This window comes from Thunnus albacares, chromosome 2, assembly GCF_914725855.1.
Source record: "Thunnus albacares chromosome 2, fThuAlb1.1, whole genome shotgun sequence".
Classification (NCBI taxonomy): Eukaryota; Metazoa; Chordata; class Actinopteri; order Scombriformes; family Scombridae; genus Thunnus; species Thunnus albacares.
This window is the reverse complement of record NC_058107.1, coordinates 20,670,077-20,686,876: the sequence shown is the minus strand read 5'-3', so window position 1 is coordinate 20,686,876 and position 16,800 is coordinate 20,670,077. Positions and strand designations below refer to the sequence as shown.

General features: G+C 39.9%; 2 protein-coding genes across 4 annotated transcripts; both read left to right on the top strand.

Moving 5' to 3' along the window:
• Positions 1-250: 250 nt before the first annotated feature.
• Positions 251-9,404, top strand: LOC122996564 (ankyrin-1-like). 2 transcript variants are annotated; one of them, XM_044372072.1, is made up of 5 exons: positions 251-718; positions 2,177-2,260; positions 2,499-2,651; positions 4,059-4,157; positions 5,419-9,404. In XM_044372072.1, the coding sequence occupies exons 1-4, from the start codon at positions 500-502 to the stop codon at positions 4,128-4,130; spliced, it is 528 nt and encodes a 175-aa protein (XP_044228007.1). In that variant the 5' UTR covers positions 251-499; the 3' UTR covers positions 4,131-4,157; positions 5,419-9,404. The 2 variants fall into 2 exon arrangements, with proteins under 2 accessions (XP_044228007.1, XP_044228013.1); XM_044372078.1 differs by lacking the exon at positions 4,059-4,157.
• A 504-nt stretch (positions 9,405-9,908) lies between these two features.
• LOC122996504 (eukaryotic translation initiation factor 4E-binding protein 1-like) lies at positions 9,909-14,971 on the top strand. Of its 2 annotated transcripts, XM_044371989.1 has the most exons (4): positions 9,909-10,093; positions 10,227-10,396; positions 12,944-13,138; positions 14,312-14,971. In XM_044371989.1, the coding sequence occupies exons 2-4, from the start codon at positions 10,261-10,263 to the stop codon at positions 14,341-14,343; spliced, it is 363 nt and encodes a 120-aa protein (XP_044227924.1). In that variant the 5' UTR covers positions 9,909-10,093; positions 10,227-10,260; the 3' UTR covers positions 14,344-14,971. The 2 variants fall into 2 exon arrangements, with proteins under 2 accessions (XP_044227924.1, XP_044227915.1); XM_044371980.1 differs by having other exon boundaries at positions 9,909-10,396.
• The last annotated feature ends 1,829 nt before the right edge of the window (positions 14,972-16,800 follow it).

The window sequence follows — 16,800 nt, the reverse complement described above, 5'->3', positions numbered from 1 at the left end:
TGATGTATAATTGTGTCTGTATAGTGAAGTGATTGTTTTTGAAGAAATGTGCCTACAAGGCTGTGTGGATGAGAAACAGAACCTAAAGGGAGTCAGGCTTCAGGCGTATTAGTGCTCTTACCCCAGCATACAGAGCCTCGCTGGAGTAGCCAGAGGTATTTAAAGCCCACAGATCACATGGTCAGAAGGACAGAGAGGTGGGAATACAAGACTCCCAAGGTTGCTTTTGCCTGGATTTAATTTCATTGCCTGGGTACTCCTGACTTGACAGTGGGAAGGAGAAGGAAGAGAGAGCTGAGGAAAGGGCCCACTGCCCCAGCTAACAGAAGAGGGATATGAACTGAAAGACACAAAACCAAAGTACGATTGAACCAGTGACAAAAGGCTGGGTGCTGCAGCTGTTACCTTCTCTCCACAGAAGGCACTGAAGGCTGGGGGAGTGCGTTGTTGTGTGCACATAAACAGGCTGCATTGATTTGCTGGGGATAAAAGTGGGGCAATGTGGGCCCTGGTAACAGAGCTCCTCTTCAGCTTCGTGCTGCTCGCTTTCCTGGTCATCAGCTGTCAGAATGTCCTCCATATAGCCAGCGGCTCTGTGCGGTCTGTACTCACCTACATACATGCTCAGCTGGACCGCGAGCTTGGTGAGGTCGAGGGAGTGGCTGATGAAGAGGAGAATGTCACCACAAGAGTGGTCCGCCGAAGAGTCATCCTCAAGGTACTACTACCAAAGAGAGAGAGATAGAGAGAGAGCGAGAGAGAGAGAGTGAAGAGAGGGACAGAGGAGAGTCAAACAGATATTTGGAGAAAGGATTTACAGGAAGGAAAACAATCAGGAAAAGGAAGAAAATATTGTTTGTTAAAAGGCTAAGGGATGCAATTTGGCGCATTTAATAAAAGGCAGGAATGATACAGGATAGGTTTTGTTGTAATAAAGATAAATGATTTGCAGGGTTTTCTGTAGCTGAGTGGGCATGACTTAAAGGACCAGCGTGCAAGATTTAGGGGGATCCATTGGCAGAAATATTGGCATTGTTGTGTTTTTGTTACCTTAGAATGAGCCCTTTATATCTACATGGGGAGCGGGTCCTCTTCCACAGAGCCCACCGTGTTGCACCGCCATCTTTCTACAATAGCCCAGAGTAGACAAACCAAACACTGGCTCTAGAGAGGGCCTTTTGCATTTTTTGCATTTTTTGCAAGTTTTGCTACACTGTAGATTCTCCTACACGCTTGGAAGGGGAGGGGTATTCAGTTGGTTGCAATCTGCAACCTCACCACTAGATGCCACTAAATCTCATACATGGGTCCTGTGTGTGGCAGTGAGGACACTGTGTACACTGTTGGGAAATGTTGTATGAGTTGGACAATGAGAACAAAGTATGAATCAGATCAATACAACAATAATAATTCATCCTCCAGTTATTGCTGTATGTGAGAATGTGGCTCATCTTGTGCTGTGATGGATGTAAATAGATTGTCTTGGACTTAACACATTTGGACTCCAGTTCTATAAAAAAGCCTGATGGACTCTGGCATTTTCTTCCTACTGTACCTTGGACTCTCTCAGTGCCAACAAACACTATGTGACTTGTGACTGTGTTGATTTTTGGAGGTTTTTGGAGCGTTATCCGGGTCTACACAGGCTCGACCTTCTCTTGTTCTCAGCTCACTTGACTGGCTGCAGGAATTTTTCTGATCTTATAAATAGCGGCGCTGATATGCTTCACATTCTTGGGGTTGTAACAGTATTGTCATGAACCTCATGAATTGTAATTATGAGTTTAACTAACAAACATTAGTGAACTCCATGCATCCCAACTGCTAGATTTACATACTTCCACAAGCAACCCTCTAACCCCTCACCCATCTGTTGTTCATCTGCCTCTCTGCATTTGTAATTAGCAGAGTTTATGGCATGCAAATAATGACAGAGTGGCAGCTGTGACAGTTATTTTAACATGCTTTAGGTCCATAATTTGCTGAGTACGAATTTACTTTTCACCATCCTGAGTTTACTTACTTACTTGTATACACATGCTCCAGAGTTAAAGTCCAGTACTTTAAAGAAGATATACTGGCTTTACTTAAATAGTTCTTTGATTCAAATGTAAAGGCAATGCAGTTTCTGGTTTAATAAAAGAAACGTTATTTAGGAATACTTCTCTATCCACAGGGTGATGAGGTTGAAGATCTTCCTGGGGAGCAAGTAAGCGAGGAACAGTTCACGGACGAGCATGGGAATATTGTCACAAAAAAGGTCAGTCATTTTAACATGTTTTTATAGTGTTTTCTTAGGGTTGCAATTGTCTATTTTTGTTATTGTCAACAAATCTCATGTGCTAAATGAGCCAAATCAACAACTCTTATATCCATCACCATTTCATTATATTTCACCAACTCTGACTTTTCATTTTTCAACTTGATATCCATTCTCTGCTTTCACCCACCACTCTCTCCCACCCTCCTGTGTGTATGTACATGTGTGTATGTGTTAGGTCGTACGTAAGGTTGTGCGCAGAGGCAAGGGTTCAGGTGAGGAGGGGGTTCAGGAGGTGAGCGTGGAGGGTTCACTGCAGGATGCCAACGAGCTGGAGATGGATGCTGAGCAGTTCATGAACTACGCCATCTTGGGCCGGGACAGCAGCAAGGTGGGCTTCTGATCTGCAGGCAGCTCTCTGTTTGCAACACCTGAGGCTCCCATTAGCTAGGACATGCAGGGAGCACTTAGAGCCCAAATGGACTGAATCAAATCAGATGATACAGCTGAACACCATCTGATGTCGGCCTGTTTGATTTAAATCCATCATGTACCTTGGTGCTAGTGAACAGGGGACTCTGTGCTGCAGTGAGCTGGAAAGTCTCACATCTTTGTGGTTTCACAGGCATCCCCTAAAGGTGCTTAAGTAGCTTAACCTGCATGAGCTTCAGTATGGTGTAGTGTCAGGCTGAGAGCACAGTTTGTGTGAGTTCTCATGATCTTAAAGGCTATAGCCCTGTTTCATGATGTGTCAGTCCTAAACCAGTAGAGAAGACTGAGTGTAAAGTGTGTTTGGTTAATTGTTTGATTGGTGACCTGTTACATTAATCTCCATTCAGATATTCCTGTTCATCTTTTGTATGCAAGAGAAACAAATGAGGCCAATTGCGCTGGCGCTGTTATTGCTTTGGGTGAAATACTCACTGACAATTCAAGGGTTTCATCATTTTAGTCATCACTAAGCTGCACCTTCAATTCATTATGTTTGTTTCTTACACATTGATGATTGAATGAATCCGTTTTGGCCCCATCACTTAACTCAATGATTCCTCTGTCTATTTTACCTTCATTAAAGTCTGTGGTCATTCAACTCTGACTGTGTGCTGTATCACTCAAACCTGCAAGACTCTCTGATTCAGAGTTCAGAGCTGGGTCAAATATTATTTGTCATACAAGTTTTTTCATATCTGCATAAAGTAGCAGATGGTTGGGGTTTTATCACATCAAGACGATTCATACTTCAAGGGTGTCCATCAAAGAATGTGTTGTTATGATTGTGTAAATTTTCTTGCACTTAGTGTTTTGTCTTATGTGGCCAAATCCCACCCATCTAGCTCAAGAGATCAAATTAAAATTGTATTTGCAAATATAATTTGATGCACGTCTCTGAATTCCAAATACTGTAGATGTTTCTGTTTCTTATCTTCAACTGTCTTTCCACTGCCACCCATCACTTCTGTCCTTCCTTGACATAATTTCTTTCTTTTTCCATCCTTTCCTCTCTCTTCACTTATTTGTCTCTCACATTTCTGTTATTTCTCCTCTGCTATCTTTCCTGTTGTTTATCCTCTCTTCCCTCATGGCACCATTTCCTCCCTCTGTTGTTCCACCTGTTTTTCGTCCTCATCTCTCCGCCTTTATCACTTCTTTTCCTTCATTTTCCTCTTTCCTCAACTTTGTCCCTTACTAACATTCCCTCAACCTCTTGTCCTGCCCTTGTCATCCCACCTCTCCTCAATCCTTCCCCCTTGTTGTCCCTGCACCTCTCCTGCTGCCAACCCCTTCCCCCCTGATGAAGCCCGATACTGTGGATGTGAAGAAAGGTGCTCAGATAGTGAAATGTGCCAGTCTGCGGAGAGTTAAGCAGTGAGGCAGACTGAGTGCTGCGTCCCCGCAGGTACGGGACTGACCCACAGTGCCTCGACTGACCTGTGGGCAAAACCATTTAATCCAGTCTCTCTGGATTAAATGTACATTAAATTCAGTACTAATGATATGTAATGTGATGCTGGTACAGCAAAATGACACATAAATCTTCAGTTTGACTAATGATTTAAATGTAAAATGACACTCAAAAGAAATTTAAAAACTATAATAAATGAAACTCTGGAAAAAGAGTAATATAGATATGAATTTGATACACAGACCTTCAGTCAGTATCAATGCAGGTTGTATGGAGTAAGCAGACGTGTCAATACAAACCTGAGGTGATCTTTTATGCATCAGTAATTTTGTTTTTAACCTCATTAATTCTAAAGAGTAAATATAAATTTTCTTCCAGTTTTTACAAACACATCTTTTACAACATGAATAATCAAAAAAATCAGGCTGCTTGCCATCTGGCAAATGCTTTGATATGTTTATCTCAGATGTATGTAATTATATTTGTGCATAATGCAGACATGCAAATACATGTATTGAGCACAGAGTGGATTTTTGTTTGCTCAAATTAAATTAGACTTTTTGTGACAATTTTTCTACAACATATAATTACAATGTTGGGAAGCAATATTTTTCAAAAATGAGACAAATATAATTCCATACAGACCAGACAACACAAGTTTGATGCAAATAAATCATCAATGTTTTGCAATCAATTATATTAGGCTAATTGATTTCCTTGTGCATGTTGTGACCAGCTGAAAAAAGGGGTTGGTACAATGTGCTCACAGCAGAAAACATCAACAAAAAAGGATGCTGTAAAGAGACTGCTCTCAAGGTCAATGCTAGGCCAGTTGTGTGTCAATTGCTATCTGGAGCCACCATGGTGTGTGTGCGTGTGTGTGTATGGGTGTGTGTGTGTGACTTGCCCTTTCTAACATAAAGGTCATGACATTCCTGAGATTACGGATATTTCAAGCAACTCACAATTGAATGTTAAACTACTTTTGCCAACCATTATTGCTTGCTTTTGCAGAACTAATGTGTTGTTTTATAGACTGTTCAATGAGAGGAAAGTGGGTGATGTTTGAGCATCAACTAACGCAAAATTGAAAGACTGACATTTTAGCCAAACCCAGTAGCAGTATTACACTGATGTACTGCAGTTTGCATGCCACATGCTCAGTAGATTCTTTGAGTTTTTGCTCTGGTGAGTTGTAGCAAGAAGACAAAATGTGTGGCTTGTCCTGAATCAGCATGTTTTCCTCTCTCCACAGAGTTCTCCGCAGGATTCAACCCCTTCACCAAAACCATCCTACATGGACACATGACCAGCAGCAGCTGACAGACGGAAGAATACACATAAAAAGGCAGACGGACAGAAATGAACGGCAACAGACACCGACTTAAACGACAACCACTGCGGCTATGCCGACTATCAGCACGCACCGGAAGGATATGGATTTACTTGTAGTTTTTATTACCTTTTTTTTTTTTTAAAAGAACCCGTGGGGAAAAAAAAAACATCTACTAGTAGGCTAGAAGCATGATTTCGTATAAAACAAAAAAAAAACAAACACAAACAAACAAAAAAAAACTAGCAACCAAAACGTGCTTCCTGTTATCTGTATCAGCATGAGTGACTGCTGCCGCATGGCCTGTCTTTAACTACAAACACTGAGGGAATACATGGGGTGGGTAAAAGGGTGGGGAGGGATGGGGAGGAGACACTGCTGTATGGGACAGGCATGCAATGTAGGGTATGGTCAATCACTGGCCTGTTTTCTAAACCCACAGGGAAACGTTTATCACACTTAAGAAAAAAGGGAGACTAAAATAACAAGAATTACATAATCTCTAGGCAACAGGTTACTCCCCCTCCTCCCTGCCACACTCTTCCAGCTAAGAGCATCACAAACTAGTTTTAAACCTGTCCCAGTGCTCTCAAAGTCCAGTAAAGCTACAATTATCACCCAAGGATATCGGTGTTGTACATAATATCGTATGCACTAAAATGCTCTACGTGACTGTGTGTTACGTGTGTTGTTTATGTTATAAGATCCCTATGCGATGCCACTGATGCTGCTGTTTCAGGTACATAAGGAACTCCTCCCTGTTTTTCTTGTTTGGTTCATTCTGTCTGAACCTATATATTATTCTATATATCTTGAGATCTCTGTGGGTACAAGAACATGCAAATGTTGTGTCGCTCTGCCTGTTTTAAACGTCAGACTTTGGTGTGTCAGGTTGTTTGTTTCTTTGTGCTTTTCATGTGCTTTTTACCCTTTGCTTTTGACATGTTAATGTGTAGAGGGAAGACATTATTTACTGTACTAGGGGTTTTTGAGCTTTGGGAGGCAGGTTTCTGCAGTGAACCTGCCTCCCTGACCTTCTCTGAGAGTGATTTGCCTTGTGGAGAGGGTGGAAATAAGATATACCATGAATGACAGATTACCGCGAGAGATTAACCTTCTACCATCCCACATCTCCGCCTTTTCTCGTCATCAGTGTGCTGTATCCTTGTGAGGTTTGTGTGTTGATCAGATGTCTGCCTGAGCCAAAATCCCAGTACCTCTCTTCACCTTCAATCTTACCCTTATGGCCCTACCTCCACCTCTCACCCTCTCACCCCCTCATCCCTCCAGTCAGCCTTTCAGAGTAGATGTAGCAGTCCTGTCCACCTCCAGCAGGGGGCAGGATCTCACCTCCAGCTGTTTGACCTCATCATGCAGTAGGCCTATCTGATACCTGATAACACCACCACCCATGAGGTGAATTTATAGATCATCTCACCACCACCGGGAGATGTCACTTGATGAGGGTAACGTAGCTGAAACGCTGGTAATTATGTAGCACTGGTTCGACTGGGTAAAAGATGAAGAGTCAGCTGGAGAAAAAAAAGTGTTGCGTCGAGGGTCAAGGACGTGTTGAGCTTTGATGTTTGTCTCCTTGGCAATTCTTTGAAGTGTAGCAAAGACAGTCAGTCAGTCAGTCACCAATCACTGTGATGAGAAACTGTAATACTGACCCGCAACTGTGAGTGTGACCCTTCCCGAAGTGTGTCTCTCGTTTTTACTTTTTTCATGATTTTACTGTCTTAACTGTACTTGAGAAGAAGCAATAACTGCTTACAAAAGGAAAGGATTGTTTGAGTGTGTGTGTGTGTGTGTGTGTGTGTGTGTGTGTGTGTGTGTGTGTGGGTGTGTGTGTGACAGCAAGAGCTAGAGAAAGACTTTTAGGATCATAGTTCATGTTCTTCCTAAACTCGGGCTTTCAGTCTGTTTATCACAGCTTTAGGCTACTTCTCACTCCACTCAGAAATGATGTCAGTACATTAGTATCCAACATTTTATCACTTTGCCGCTTTAGAAAAGAAAGCTATTATGTTTTAATGTCGTTTTACAGATTTACAGTTTTTACAGTAAGACTGGGCAAACATTGGTATGACTACATACCAGCCATCCCATGATCTGCAAAGTGCCCAGTGTCTGTTTTTGTTACTCATCAGGGAATGGAGGTGTGTTAAGTCATAGTTTTTAAACCTTAATGACATTCATATGCACCTTGAAAGAAATCCTACTGTATGCACGCATGTGTGTGTGTGTGTGTGTGTGTGTGTTTGTGTGTGTGTGTGTTGGTGTGGGTGTGATTTTAATATCACATATTAAGTCCTGGATAATGGGACATTGAAGTTGTGATAATATCACAGGAAGTAATATTGCAAATGGACAAAGAGCAGAGGCTCTCAGATTATACGTGTAACTCTAATTCACATATTTTTAAAAGTTGATTTACCTCAATAAGCGTGCCATCTCACATTATATCAATTATCTACATGCATTTATTTCAAACCTTATGTTAGACATTGAAGGCTTTATTATAGTAACATTTGTAAGTCACGAAAACGTTGCAATAAGCACCCATACATTAAGTTTTTGTTTAGTACGGCTTTCCAGCCAGAGATGATGAATGTAAAGTCTTGGTATACTGTAATTCTTGTTATAAAGTAGTCATATGTGTTGGCTCTGTAACTATAGTAGATGATAGAGTATACACTCTGTTGTTTCAGCTCAATATCTGCTGATGATCATTAAACATATGACTTCATTCTCATTTCATTACAAACATACATGCAAATCATGTAAGAGGAGAGATTTAAAGAGCGAAGCCTCAGATGGGTTTTTCACATTTTAACAATTATCCCTTCATCAAATATTATTTCTATTTTGTTGTTTTTTTTTCAACAACCACAATAAGTCAGATGTCAATAATGAGCACACAGAGTACACAGCAGTGTAACGGTGTCTCACCCCTTATGTCATAGCATACGGTTTGCTCTCTAAGGGCTCATAATTATGGTATGCTTGGATTTGTTTCTGAAGCAGGGGACATTTATAAATCCACTGCTGATGTCAGGGATGGAGCGAGGGGGAGGGGGAGGGAGGGGTCTGATGAAAAGACAATAAGTGGGGGGGAGAAGCAAAGTTAGATGAAAATTGTGGGGGAGGCTTGGTGGCTCGGATGGCTAGTCTTTCAAGATGACAAGCATTTTTCCTCAACACAGCCCACCCCCTGATCTACTTCTGCCCCCTTACCAAATATAAGACTGAGCCGATTCTAAGGCTTCCACGTGGTGACAGTTTGAATGTGGATTGAACGGAGGAGTCGCAGAGGGAGGAGTGGTCACGGCAGAAAAATGAATAATGGAAAGCCCTGCACTGAGGGACTACTGAGATGATGCCATGCACCAAGTTCATGCAAAAATATTAACTGTTGCAAAAACTAGAGAACACATGTATATTCCTTTTAGAATGGATTGAAGACATTATTAACGCAATAGCATATTACTCAATACTAAGGAATGCAACTGCACACATGCACAGAAAATGTTTTTAACATAAAAGGCTATATATATATGAAATATATGAAAATATATATATATATATTTACTTAGAATGCTATGCACCCTTACTTGTCAACTGGGATTCTAGTTATGTTATGGATGTACTTTTAGCATCATACAGCTGTAGCTACCAAGAGACTGTTGAGTTCTGGGTAATGCCTGCAACCTGGGGATAAATAGGGGTCTTGTGGGTATTTTAACTTGTTTTGTTTGCTTTTTTTATTGTTATGGAGAGTCAAACATGAATTTAAAATATACATGTAAAAGCCTTTTAATCCAATCAAATCCGAGGACATCTATTGACAATTTACTCTGTACACCAGCTCAACATTTACAAAATTAATAAAGAAATGAAATGTCTTTGTGTATGGCGTGTATGCTTTTGTGTGAGATACCCACATCCACCCACACCGAGCCACTGCTCATGCCATATATTTGAACACAATGCTTTAAAAACATGCAGACATGCTGGATTTACCTGGGCCTTCTCATCTGCATACCACTGAGCAATTTAAAGCCAAAAAAGTAGCAAAAGTTTCAAGCTGAACTACTCTTCAAAAACATACATATAAATAGACAAATAAATGCTCTGATGCACAAGTGTCCATATTAACTATTCATGAATCAATTGAAATAATCAAAATGCAGTTCTATAAAACAAACAGCCATTGCATGTGTTTGCAAGAGGTTTAGGCTATACTTAAACTGGTGGTACCGTCACCTGCAAGGCCATACGAAGTTTAATTGATCCTTCTATGTTTATGTAACTGTGTGCAGAATGTGCACAAGCTGTATCTGCCAGTAGGGGGCGGAAAAACTTCACTTTGCCCAACTCTGGAGTATTTTTCCCTGCAGCCTGTCTGTCTGTCTGTGCGTCTGTCTATGTGTTGTTTTGTGTGCATGTTGAGGCTGAGTGGAAGTGGAGGAACGTGTGCTCAGGTCCTTTTAACAAAGAACCTGGACACTTTGTGTGTGTGTGTGAGAGAGTGCATGTTGTAATATGACACATTTAGATACTACCTTTCATCATTTGCACTTATGAAAAAGAGGTATTTATGTTTATTTATCTGAGCCATTCTCTTCTGCCAAGGCATTATCTGAAGCAGGCGCGGTGTGGCTTTGTTGTTTTGTAAAAGAGGAGGAAAACAAACAGGACTTTCTGCCTGTTTCTTGTTTATTTAGTTAGCTAGATATAGTTTATTTTACTTGAGAGAAGATGTCCACTGACTGCCAGAAGACCACTGCCAAGGCCATCCCGTCGACCAAGAGGGTGACCATCAGCGACGCGGAGCACATGCCCCACGACTACTCCACTACTCCCGGGGGGACTCTGTTCAGCACGACCCCGGGTGGTACGTACCGTTGTTTGTGTTGTATTTACATGTGTGTGGCGAAGACTTACCCACGACTGTATGTGTTTTATACTCTTGTCTAGCAAGCATCTGTATTGTCAGTAAGTGGGGAGAGTTTTTATGCTAACTCCATGAGGTCGGCTGCTGTCAAACGCCGCTGCACAAACAGCTGCTAGCTGAAGTTAGCTGCTAACGCTAACTAGCATGTGTGTCTGGTTGGTGAGACAGGAGAAATAAACACTGACTGACTGCAGACATAAACATAAGCTGTGATCCACCGCATGTAGGTATTATTAGATCCTCTCGTTACTGAGGTGCTTTCCTTTTAATTGAGATGCGGTTTGGGGTTTTATGATGGTGGGCTGGATCAGCTGATTTATGCAGTGGTGGAAAATAACAAAGTACATTTACTCGAGTACTGTACTTAAGTACAATTGTGAGGTACTTGTACATTACTTGAGTATTGCCGTTTGATGCTACTTTATATTTCCACTCCACTACATTTCAGAGGTAAATATTGTACTTTCTACTCCACTACATGTATTTGACAGCTTTAGTTACTTTTCAGATGAAGATTTGACACAATGGATAATATAACAAGCTTACTAAAATACAACACATCGTTAAAGATTAAACTAGTGGTTTCCAATCTTTTTGGCTTTTGACGTCTTACAAAAAGCAGTGTGTAGTCGGGGTCACATTTCAGATGTCTATCAGTTGTTAACAGCTCCACCAAATAGTGATTTTCCCTCTAAACTTCTCACATGGTTTCATTTCAGTAAATGTTCAAATGATCCAATATTTCACCAAAAATCAAAGATTAGAGGAAAAGTCCAAGAACTGAAAACAGATTTGTTTATCAGAACTTTGTTTTTTCTTCCTTTGTCACCCATTAATCATGTTACGACCCCTCAGATTTATCTGGTGACCCTTTGGAGGGGCCTGACCCCTAGGTTGGGAACCACTGCACTAAACTAATAAACTGTATATAAAGTAGTTGAAACTAGCTCCACCTCCAGCTTTAACTACATCAAGCTGCTAATACTGATGTACTTTTATTTAAGATTTTTTGTGCAGGACTTTAACTTGTAATGAAGTATTTTTACATTGTTGTATTGGTACTTCTACTTAAATAAAGGATCTGAATACTTCTTCTACCACTGGATTTATGAGAACAGTAGCGACACCTACTGCTGGTGACCACAAGTCACTGACAAATAAGCTGTGATTGGTGCTTTCTGTGTTATTTTAACAATATTTTTTAATGATATATGTTTAATTTGTGGTTAATTTTTGTAAAGGTTTGTTTGTAAGGGACATTTTATATGAAACAAGATCTGAACTCCTTCATGTGGTACCCCTCCTCTGTATGGTGTGTGTGTGTGTGTGTGTGTGTGTGTGTGTATAAATATTTATATACAGTCTTATAAAATACTTAATAAACAGTCTATGGTGTGGACCAGGTATTCCTCATGTTGTGGGGACTTAAATCTGTTTACACACAGTCATATGTGGGGATGAAGACTTGGTTTAGGGTTAGGGTAAGTTTCTAGGAAATAAATGTAAGTCAATGTATTAATTTCCTCTGAAGGGATGGAAACGTGCAGCTGATGTACAAACTCTATTAGACCCACATTCAGTCTATGGTTACACCCAAAAAGGAATCCTTGTCAAAACTGTCATGTCAGTCTTGTGATGCAGTTCAGTTAAACTTGAGCTATAATTGGCATTTGGCAACACATTCATTATTAACATGATTTTGATTTATGTTAAATACTGAGCTATTAGTTCCTATTTGGTGATAGCTTGTGACAGTTTAATTTTACTTTCTGTTGCTAATATTTTAGCTTTGGTTATATGTGTTTTTATCAGAATCAGAAACAGGTGTCTTGCTAAGTAGGTTTACACATACAAGGAATGCCATAGTATGTTGTAGTGCATAGCAGTCAAAAACTAGAATTTAAAGAGAAAAATACCACTGCCACAAAAGACAGCGAAAGACTATATAAATAAAAATTACAATATGAAATGTGAAATACTGTAAATATAGTAAAAAATATATTCTAAATGAGAAGAGCTATGGTTGGCCCATTCTTAGACTCCATTTAGTCCTGTTATCACCAGGGCTGTACAGACAACAATTTTTGTTACCCACTCAAATGTGTCTGTAGCACCGAGTATCGAACAGATAGCAAGTATCGAAAGTTGGCCTTTGAATCTTGTCAGACTTTTAGTCTTGTTTAGCCTTTCTTTTCTTCACATATATTCTGATGTAAATCAGAGTTTTGCAGATTTTAGACTGTTTCATTACGCAAAGTACTTGTACGACTGCTCGTGTCTGCTCTACATTCCACATTTGAGAGGTTTGACTTATTTAGTTGAATGAAAAAAATCTTCACTTTTGCCATTATACAGCAGAGCATTTTGGAATATGCTTAAAAATTATTCAGATTTTAGTGTATTGTGTAAACTGACTTGTTCTCTATCAGTACCCAAACCTTGGTTTTGATGGTCATCTTCGTCTTTTTCTGTCTCTTCACACATCAGGTACCAGGATCATCTATGACCGAAAGTTCCTGCTGGGGTGTCGCAGCTCTCCAGTGGCCAAGACTCCTCCACGAGGTCTGCCTGACATTCCAGGGGTGACCAGTCCTCCGTCCAAAGACACCATTGAGAAGGCTCGTAAAGGAGAATTACTGAACAACAACAACAACATCACCGCACCTGATAGCAACGACACTGGTATGTTCACAGTTCAGACAAACATTACACATGTCTGAACACCTTGCAGCCCTTAGATTTTTTTTAAATAGGCTATTTTTATTTTAGATATTTATATGGTCTCTGGGTAAAGCAGCATAAATCACTATGAGGGGGATACGTTTTTTTTCCCCACTGGGGATAAAAATAACTCAGACCAGACTCAGGCAGAGGCAGACCAGATGGGGGGAAATCCTCAACTTCCCCTCCAGTAAATCGCACCCTGGTTATGTCAAGTGTATCAGTAGTAGCCATTAGGTCATCAAAATATTTTTGCATTGCTGCAATTCAGTCTTTCATGGATAATGGTATCCAGTTTGTAGTTTTGGACACAGAATGCAAGGAGGCAATAGCCCGATAATGAGACTTAATTGCCATATTGTTTCACTGTATTGTTCAACATATTCCTGTCAGCCATGATGTCCATATTTCTGTTTAGGAGGAGTAATAAATGATTTTTATCCTAACCAACTGATAGTGAGTGACGTACTGTCCTGCAGACATCAGTTTTACTTGTCATGGAGGCCGTGGTTTTGCTCAAAAGGAGAAGTTAATGTTTTTCATGTTGTTCAAAGAAGCTGCGTTGTGGCACAAGAAGATGACTTCTCCATTCTTAAACGCTCCTACAAAGCTCGGTTGTTTCTCCTACTAGGGAAACAGCCATCAATAAGCAGAACACTTGACCTGTTTTAATCGCTGAAAACAAAACAAAACACGGGCAACAATTCAGAGAATGAGGAAGTGAACCTGATATGTTTTCTCGTTCATATTTCCTTTCATTTTTATTTTTAAATGGATTGACTGAGTACTTACACAAGACCATAAATGTATAAATTTAAAACATATTTATATTTCTGTTCTTTGTATTCAAAAGGCATACACATTTGATGGCCTTTCAAATCAGATAACTCTAATAATACTTAAGATATAATACTGCAGATACTGAGATAATACTGAGATACTGAGATAATACTGCAGCAAACTTATTCATCAGCATCTTAAAGCATTTTAACAATATTTTAGCAGGTAATGACAGACATGAATGTCTTCCTGACACAGAAATACACTATTTTATGAGACAGGTAAGAATTAATCCTGATTGTGTGGGTTTCTACTGTTCTGTTTGTGAAATATGTGTATTTGTGTGTTTTTAAGGTGAGGATGCACAGTTTGAAATGGATATCTAGGTGGTGCTGGAACAAGTATTAAGTTGTCAGACTTACCAACAAGATGCTGTGAAGGGAGGCTCAGAAGTACCTTCTCTTTTCCCATCATCCATTCCATGAAGACGAAGGTTCGCCTTCAATATCTCCGGTGTCTTTAAGTCTGTCTTTGTCAATCTACTTTGCTTGTTTTGTACAGAACAAATCTGTATTGAAACGTTTTCTGTCGGCCTCAAGGCTCAAAAATGAATCCTGTGTCATAAAGTGTGCCTTCCTGTAGTTGCTACAAGTTAAAAATTAACACTGAGAAGTACTTCACACCAACAAAGCCTCATCCCTAAGAATTGGGGTAAATGAATGAAAAATGAAGATCAAAGGGGGGAAAAAAATCAATTTGCTGATTTTTTTTATAACCATTCCAGAAGGATTGGTCTCTCAGTGTGCGTTTATTTCCACACATTTCCTGACACCTCTCCTCAGATATTGCCTTGAAATGTTCAAGATACTGTATAATTTTTGACTGTACTCTTAAAAACGAGTTCTTGACCTTCATACAGAGAATGTAGAACATAATTTTGTTGAATTTTGAAACGGATTTTCACATGGTTTGTAGGGTGACAAAAAACATTAAAGAAAACACCATTAAAACAAATATCTTCTCTTTGTCATGCATTTGTCAATGTGTATTCATGGTGTGTTCCTGGTCAGTCTAGTGCAAGTCAGCGGATTGTATTTTTACAGTAATTGGGGTCCTGACTTCAGCCAGTTCACTGGTCTGAATACACATTATCTTGGACAGTGAAAGAGCAAAAAAAGCCATAGATTTAGTTATTTCAGTGATCCATTCAGAAGTAAAGATGGGATGAACACAACACAATTATTTTTAATTAATATCTACAGTTTTCTATTTGAAAGAAAGTGTAAATCAAACATTTTTAAATGTTAAATCTCGACTTTGATGGGTTGCTTTGCAGCCTGTAGTGCTTCCTGTGCTCCTCTGATTCTGCACAAGTCATATCAGTGAAATTCCTCAAGAGGCTCACTGACAACTGATAACCTCAGTCAGCCGCCTGGATAAAGAGGGGTCAATATGCAACTGTACATAGCTGAGACAAACTCCTTCCTTCCTCAGTGGAGAAATGTCATCATGCAACATTTCCACTTCTGTTCCTGCCACCTTGTTGATTCACTGTGCCCAGATTATTCTAGACTCATAGTGAAGTAGCTCGCCAAGAGTCATGTTATTTTAAAGCCTCTAAATTACTGGATGAACTAGATGTCACTGTACATCCAAAGCTAAACAGTGTTTCACAAAACCTTTTAGTAAATGTTTTAAACGTTCTTTACTCTCCAGTTTCCAAAGATGGGAGAGTCAGGTGGAATATTTACATTTAATCATCCACGTATGAATATGAGCAGTTATGTTCAGCATGCAGTGCACTGGTGACCAGTCTAGTGTCCTTCTGCCTTTAACGAGTGCATGTTGAAGGAGACTGTAAATAAGAATAAATAGGAGAAGTAAAAAAGCAAAAACTATTTTTTGATTCAAGTGAGATGATGGTTTCAAAGTGCCCATTCACTGTTTTACTGATAGTGTGAAAAGCAAATGTAGTGCAACAGCAGATGTGCTATATTCAGTTTAGTTCAAAATAATTTTCCCCTCAAGTACACATCCACAATTCATTTACACACATAAAGATAGTCTAGAAATACAAATATGACAATGTTAAAAAGAGTTAAAACACACAAGGATTAATAGCAGTAGCTGGTCTATAGCAGGCCAACAATATCCAACACCACAAAGGCACATGTAAAAAGTGTCAAACTTCCATATGTTTGTTTTACATACAGGAAATCTAAAATACATTCCTGGTGGCATAATGATGTGCACTGACATCATTATTAAAATGATTATAACAGAATTTTGAGTAATATAATATCAAACCTTTGAGGCAGGGCCTATCACATCAGTTTTAATTGTGTGGTAGAGTGAGACAGTGTCTTAACACCAGTGTGTTTTGGACAGAAATGTTTGTCCAGGATGGAGTGGATGTGTGAGAACTCGCACATGATTTTAAGGTGAAGACACCTAGCTCCTGTTACTGTGTGTTGTCTTTTCTGGACCAATAGTGTCAAGGTCCCACCACACCTTCATGATTACAAATGGCCTCTCACCTAATATGGACATTGTACACTATAACTCAGAACCAAAGCATAAATAATCATAGGCCTGAAAGACATTTGTGACAGTGTAAGCTCCTCACTTCTTCAGGTACTATCATTAATCAGGTGACTAAAAGTGAAAGTAACAACAGAGCTCTGTCTGGTCTTGTGTTGGTTGTGAGGTGTGGATTGAACAGTTTCATCTGATCAGTTCCAGTCCACCCTGTCCTTCCTCCACAGTAGCTTCAGCATCCAGACGTTTTCACTCGCCCCGTTCGCCCACTGCTTTCTGTTTGTTTGGGGTCTAATCTTCCCTTG

Coding starts and splice junctions, on each gene's coding strand:
- LOC122996564 (XM_044372072.1), top strand. CDS start 500: ATGTGGGCCCTGGTAACAGAGCTCCTCTTCAGCTTCGTGCTGCTCGCT. Junction 719..2,176: donor GCCGAAGAGTCATCCTCAAG/GTACTACTACCA, acceptor CTCTATCCACAG/GGTGATGAGGTTGAAGATCT. Junction 2,261..2,498: donor GGAATATTGTCACAAAAAAG/GTCAGTCATTTT, acceptor TGTATGTGTTAG/GTCGTACGTAAGGTTGTGCG.
- LOC122996504 (XM_044371989.1), top strand. CDS start 10,261: ATGTCCACTGACTGCCAGAAGACCACTGCCAAGGCCATCCCGTCGACC. Junction 10,397..12,943: donor GTTCAGCACGACCCCGGGTG/GTACGTACCGTT, acceptor TTCACACATCAG/GTACCAGGATCATCTATGAC. Junction 13,139..14,311: donor ACCTGATAGCAACGACACTG/GTATGTTCACAG, acceptor TGTGTTTTTAAG/GTGAGGATGCACAGTTTGAA.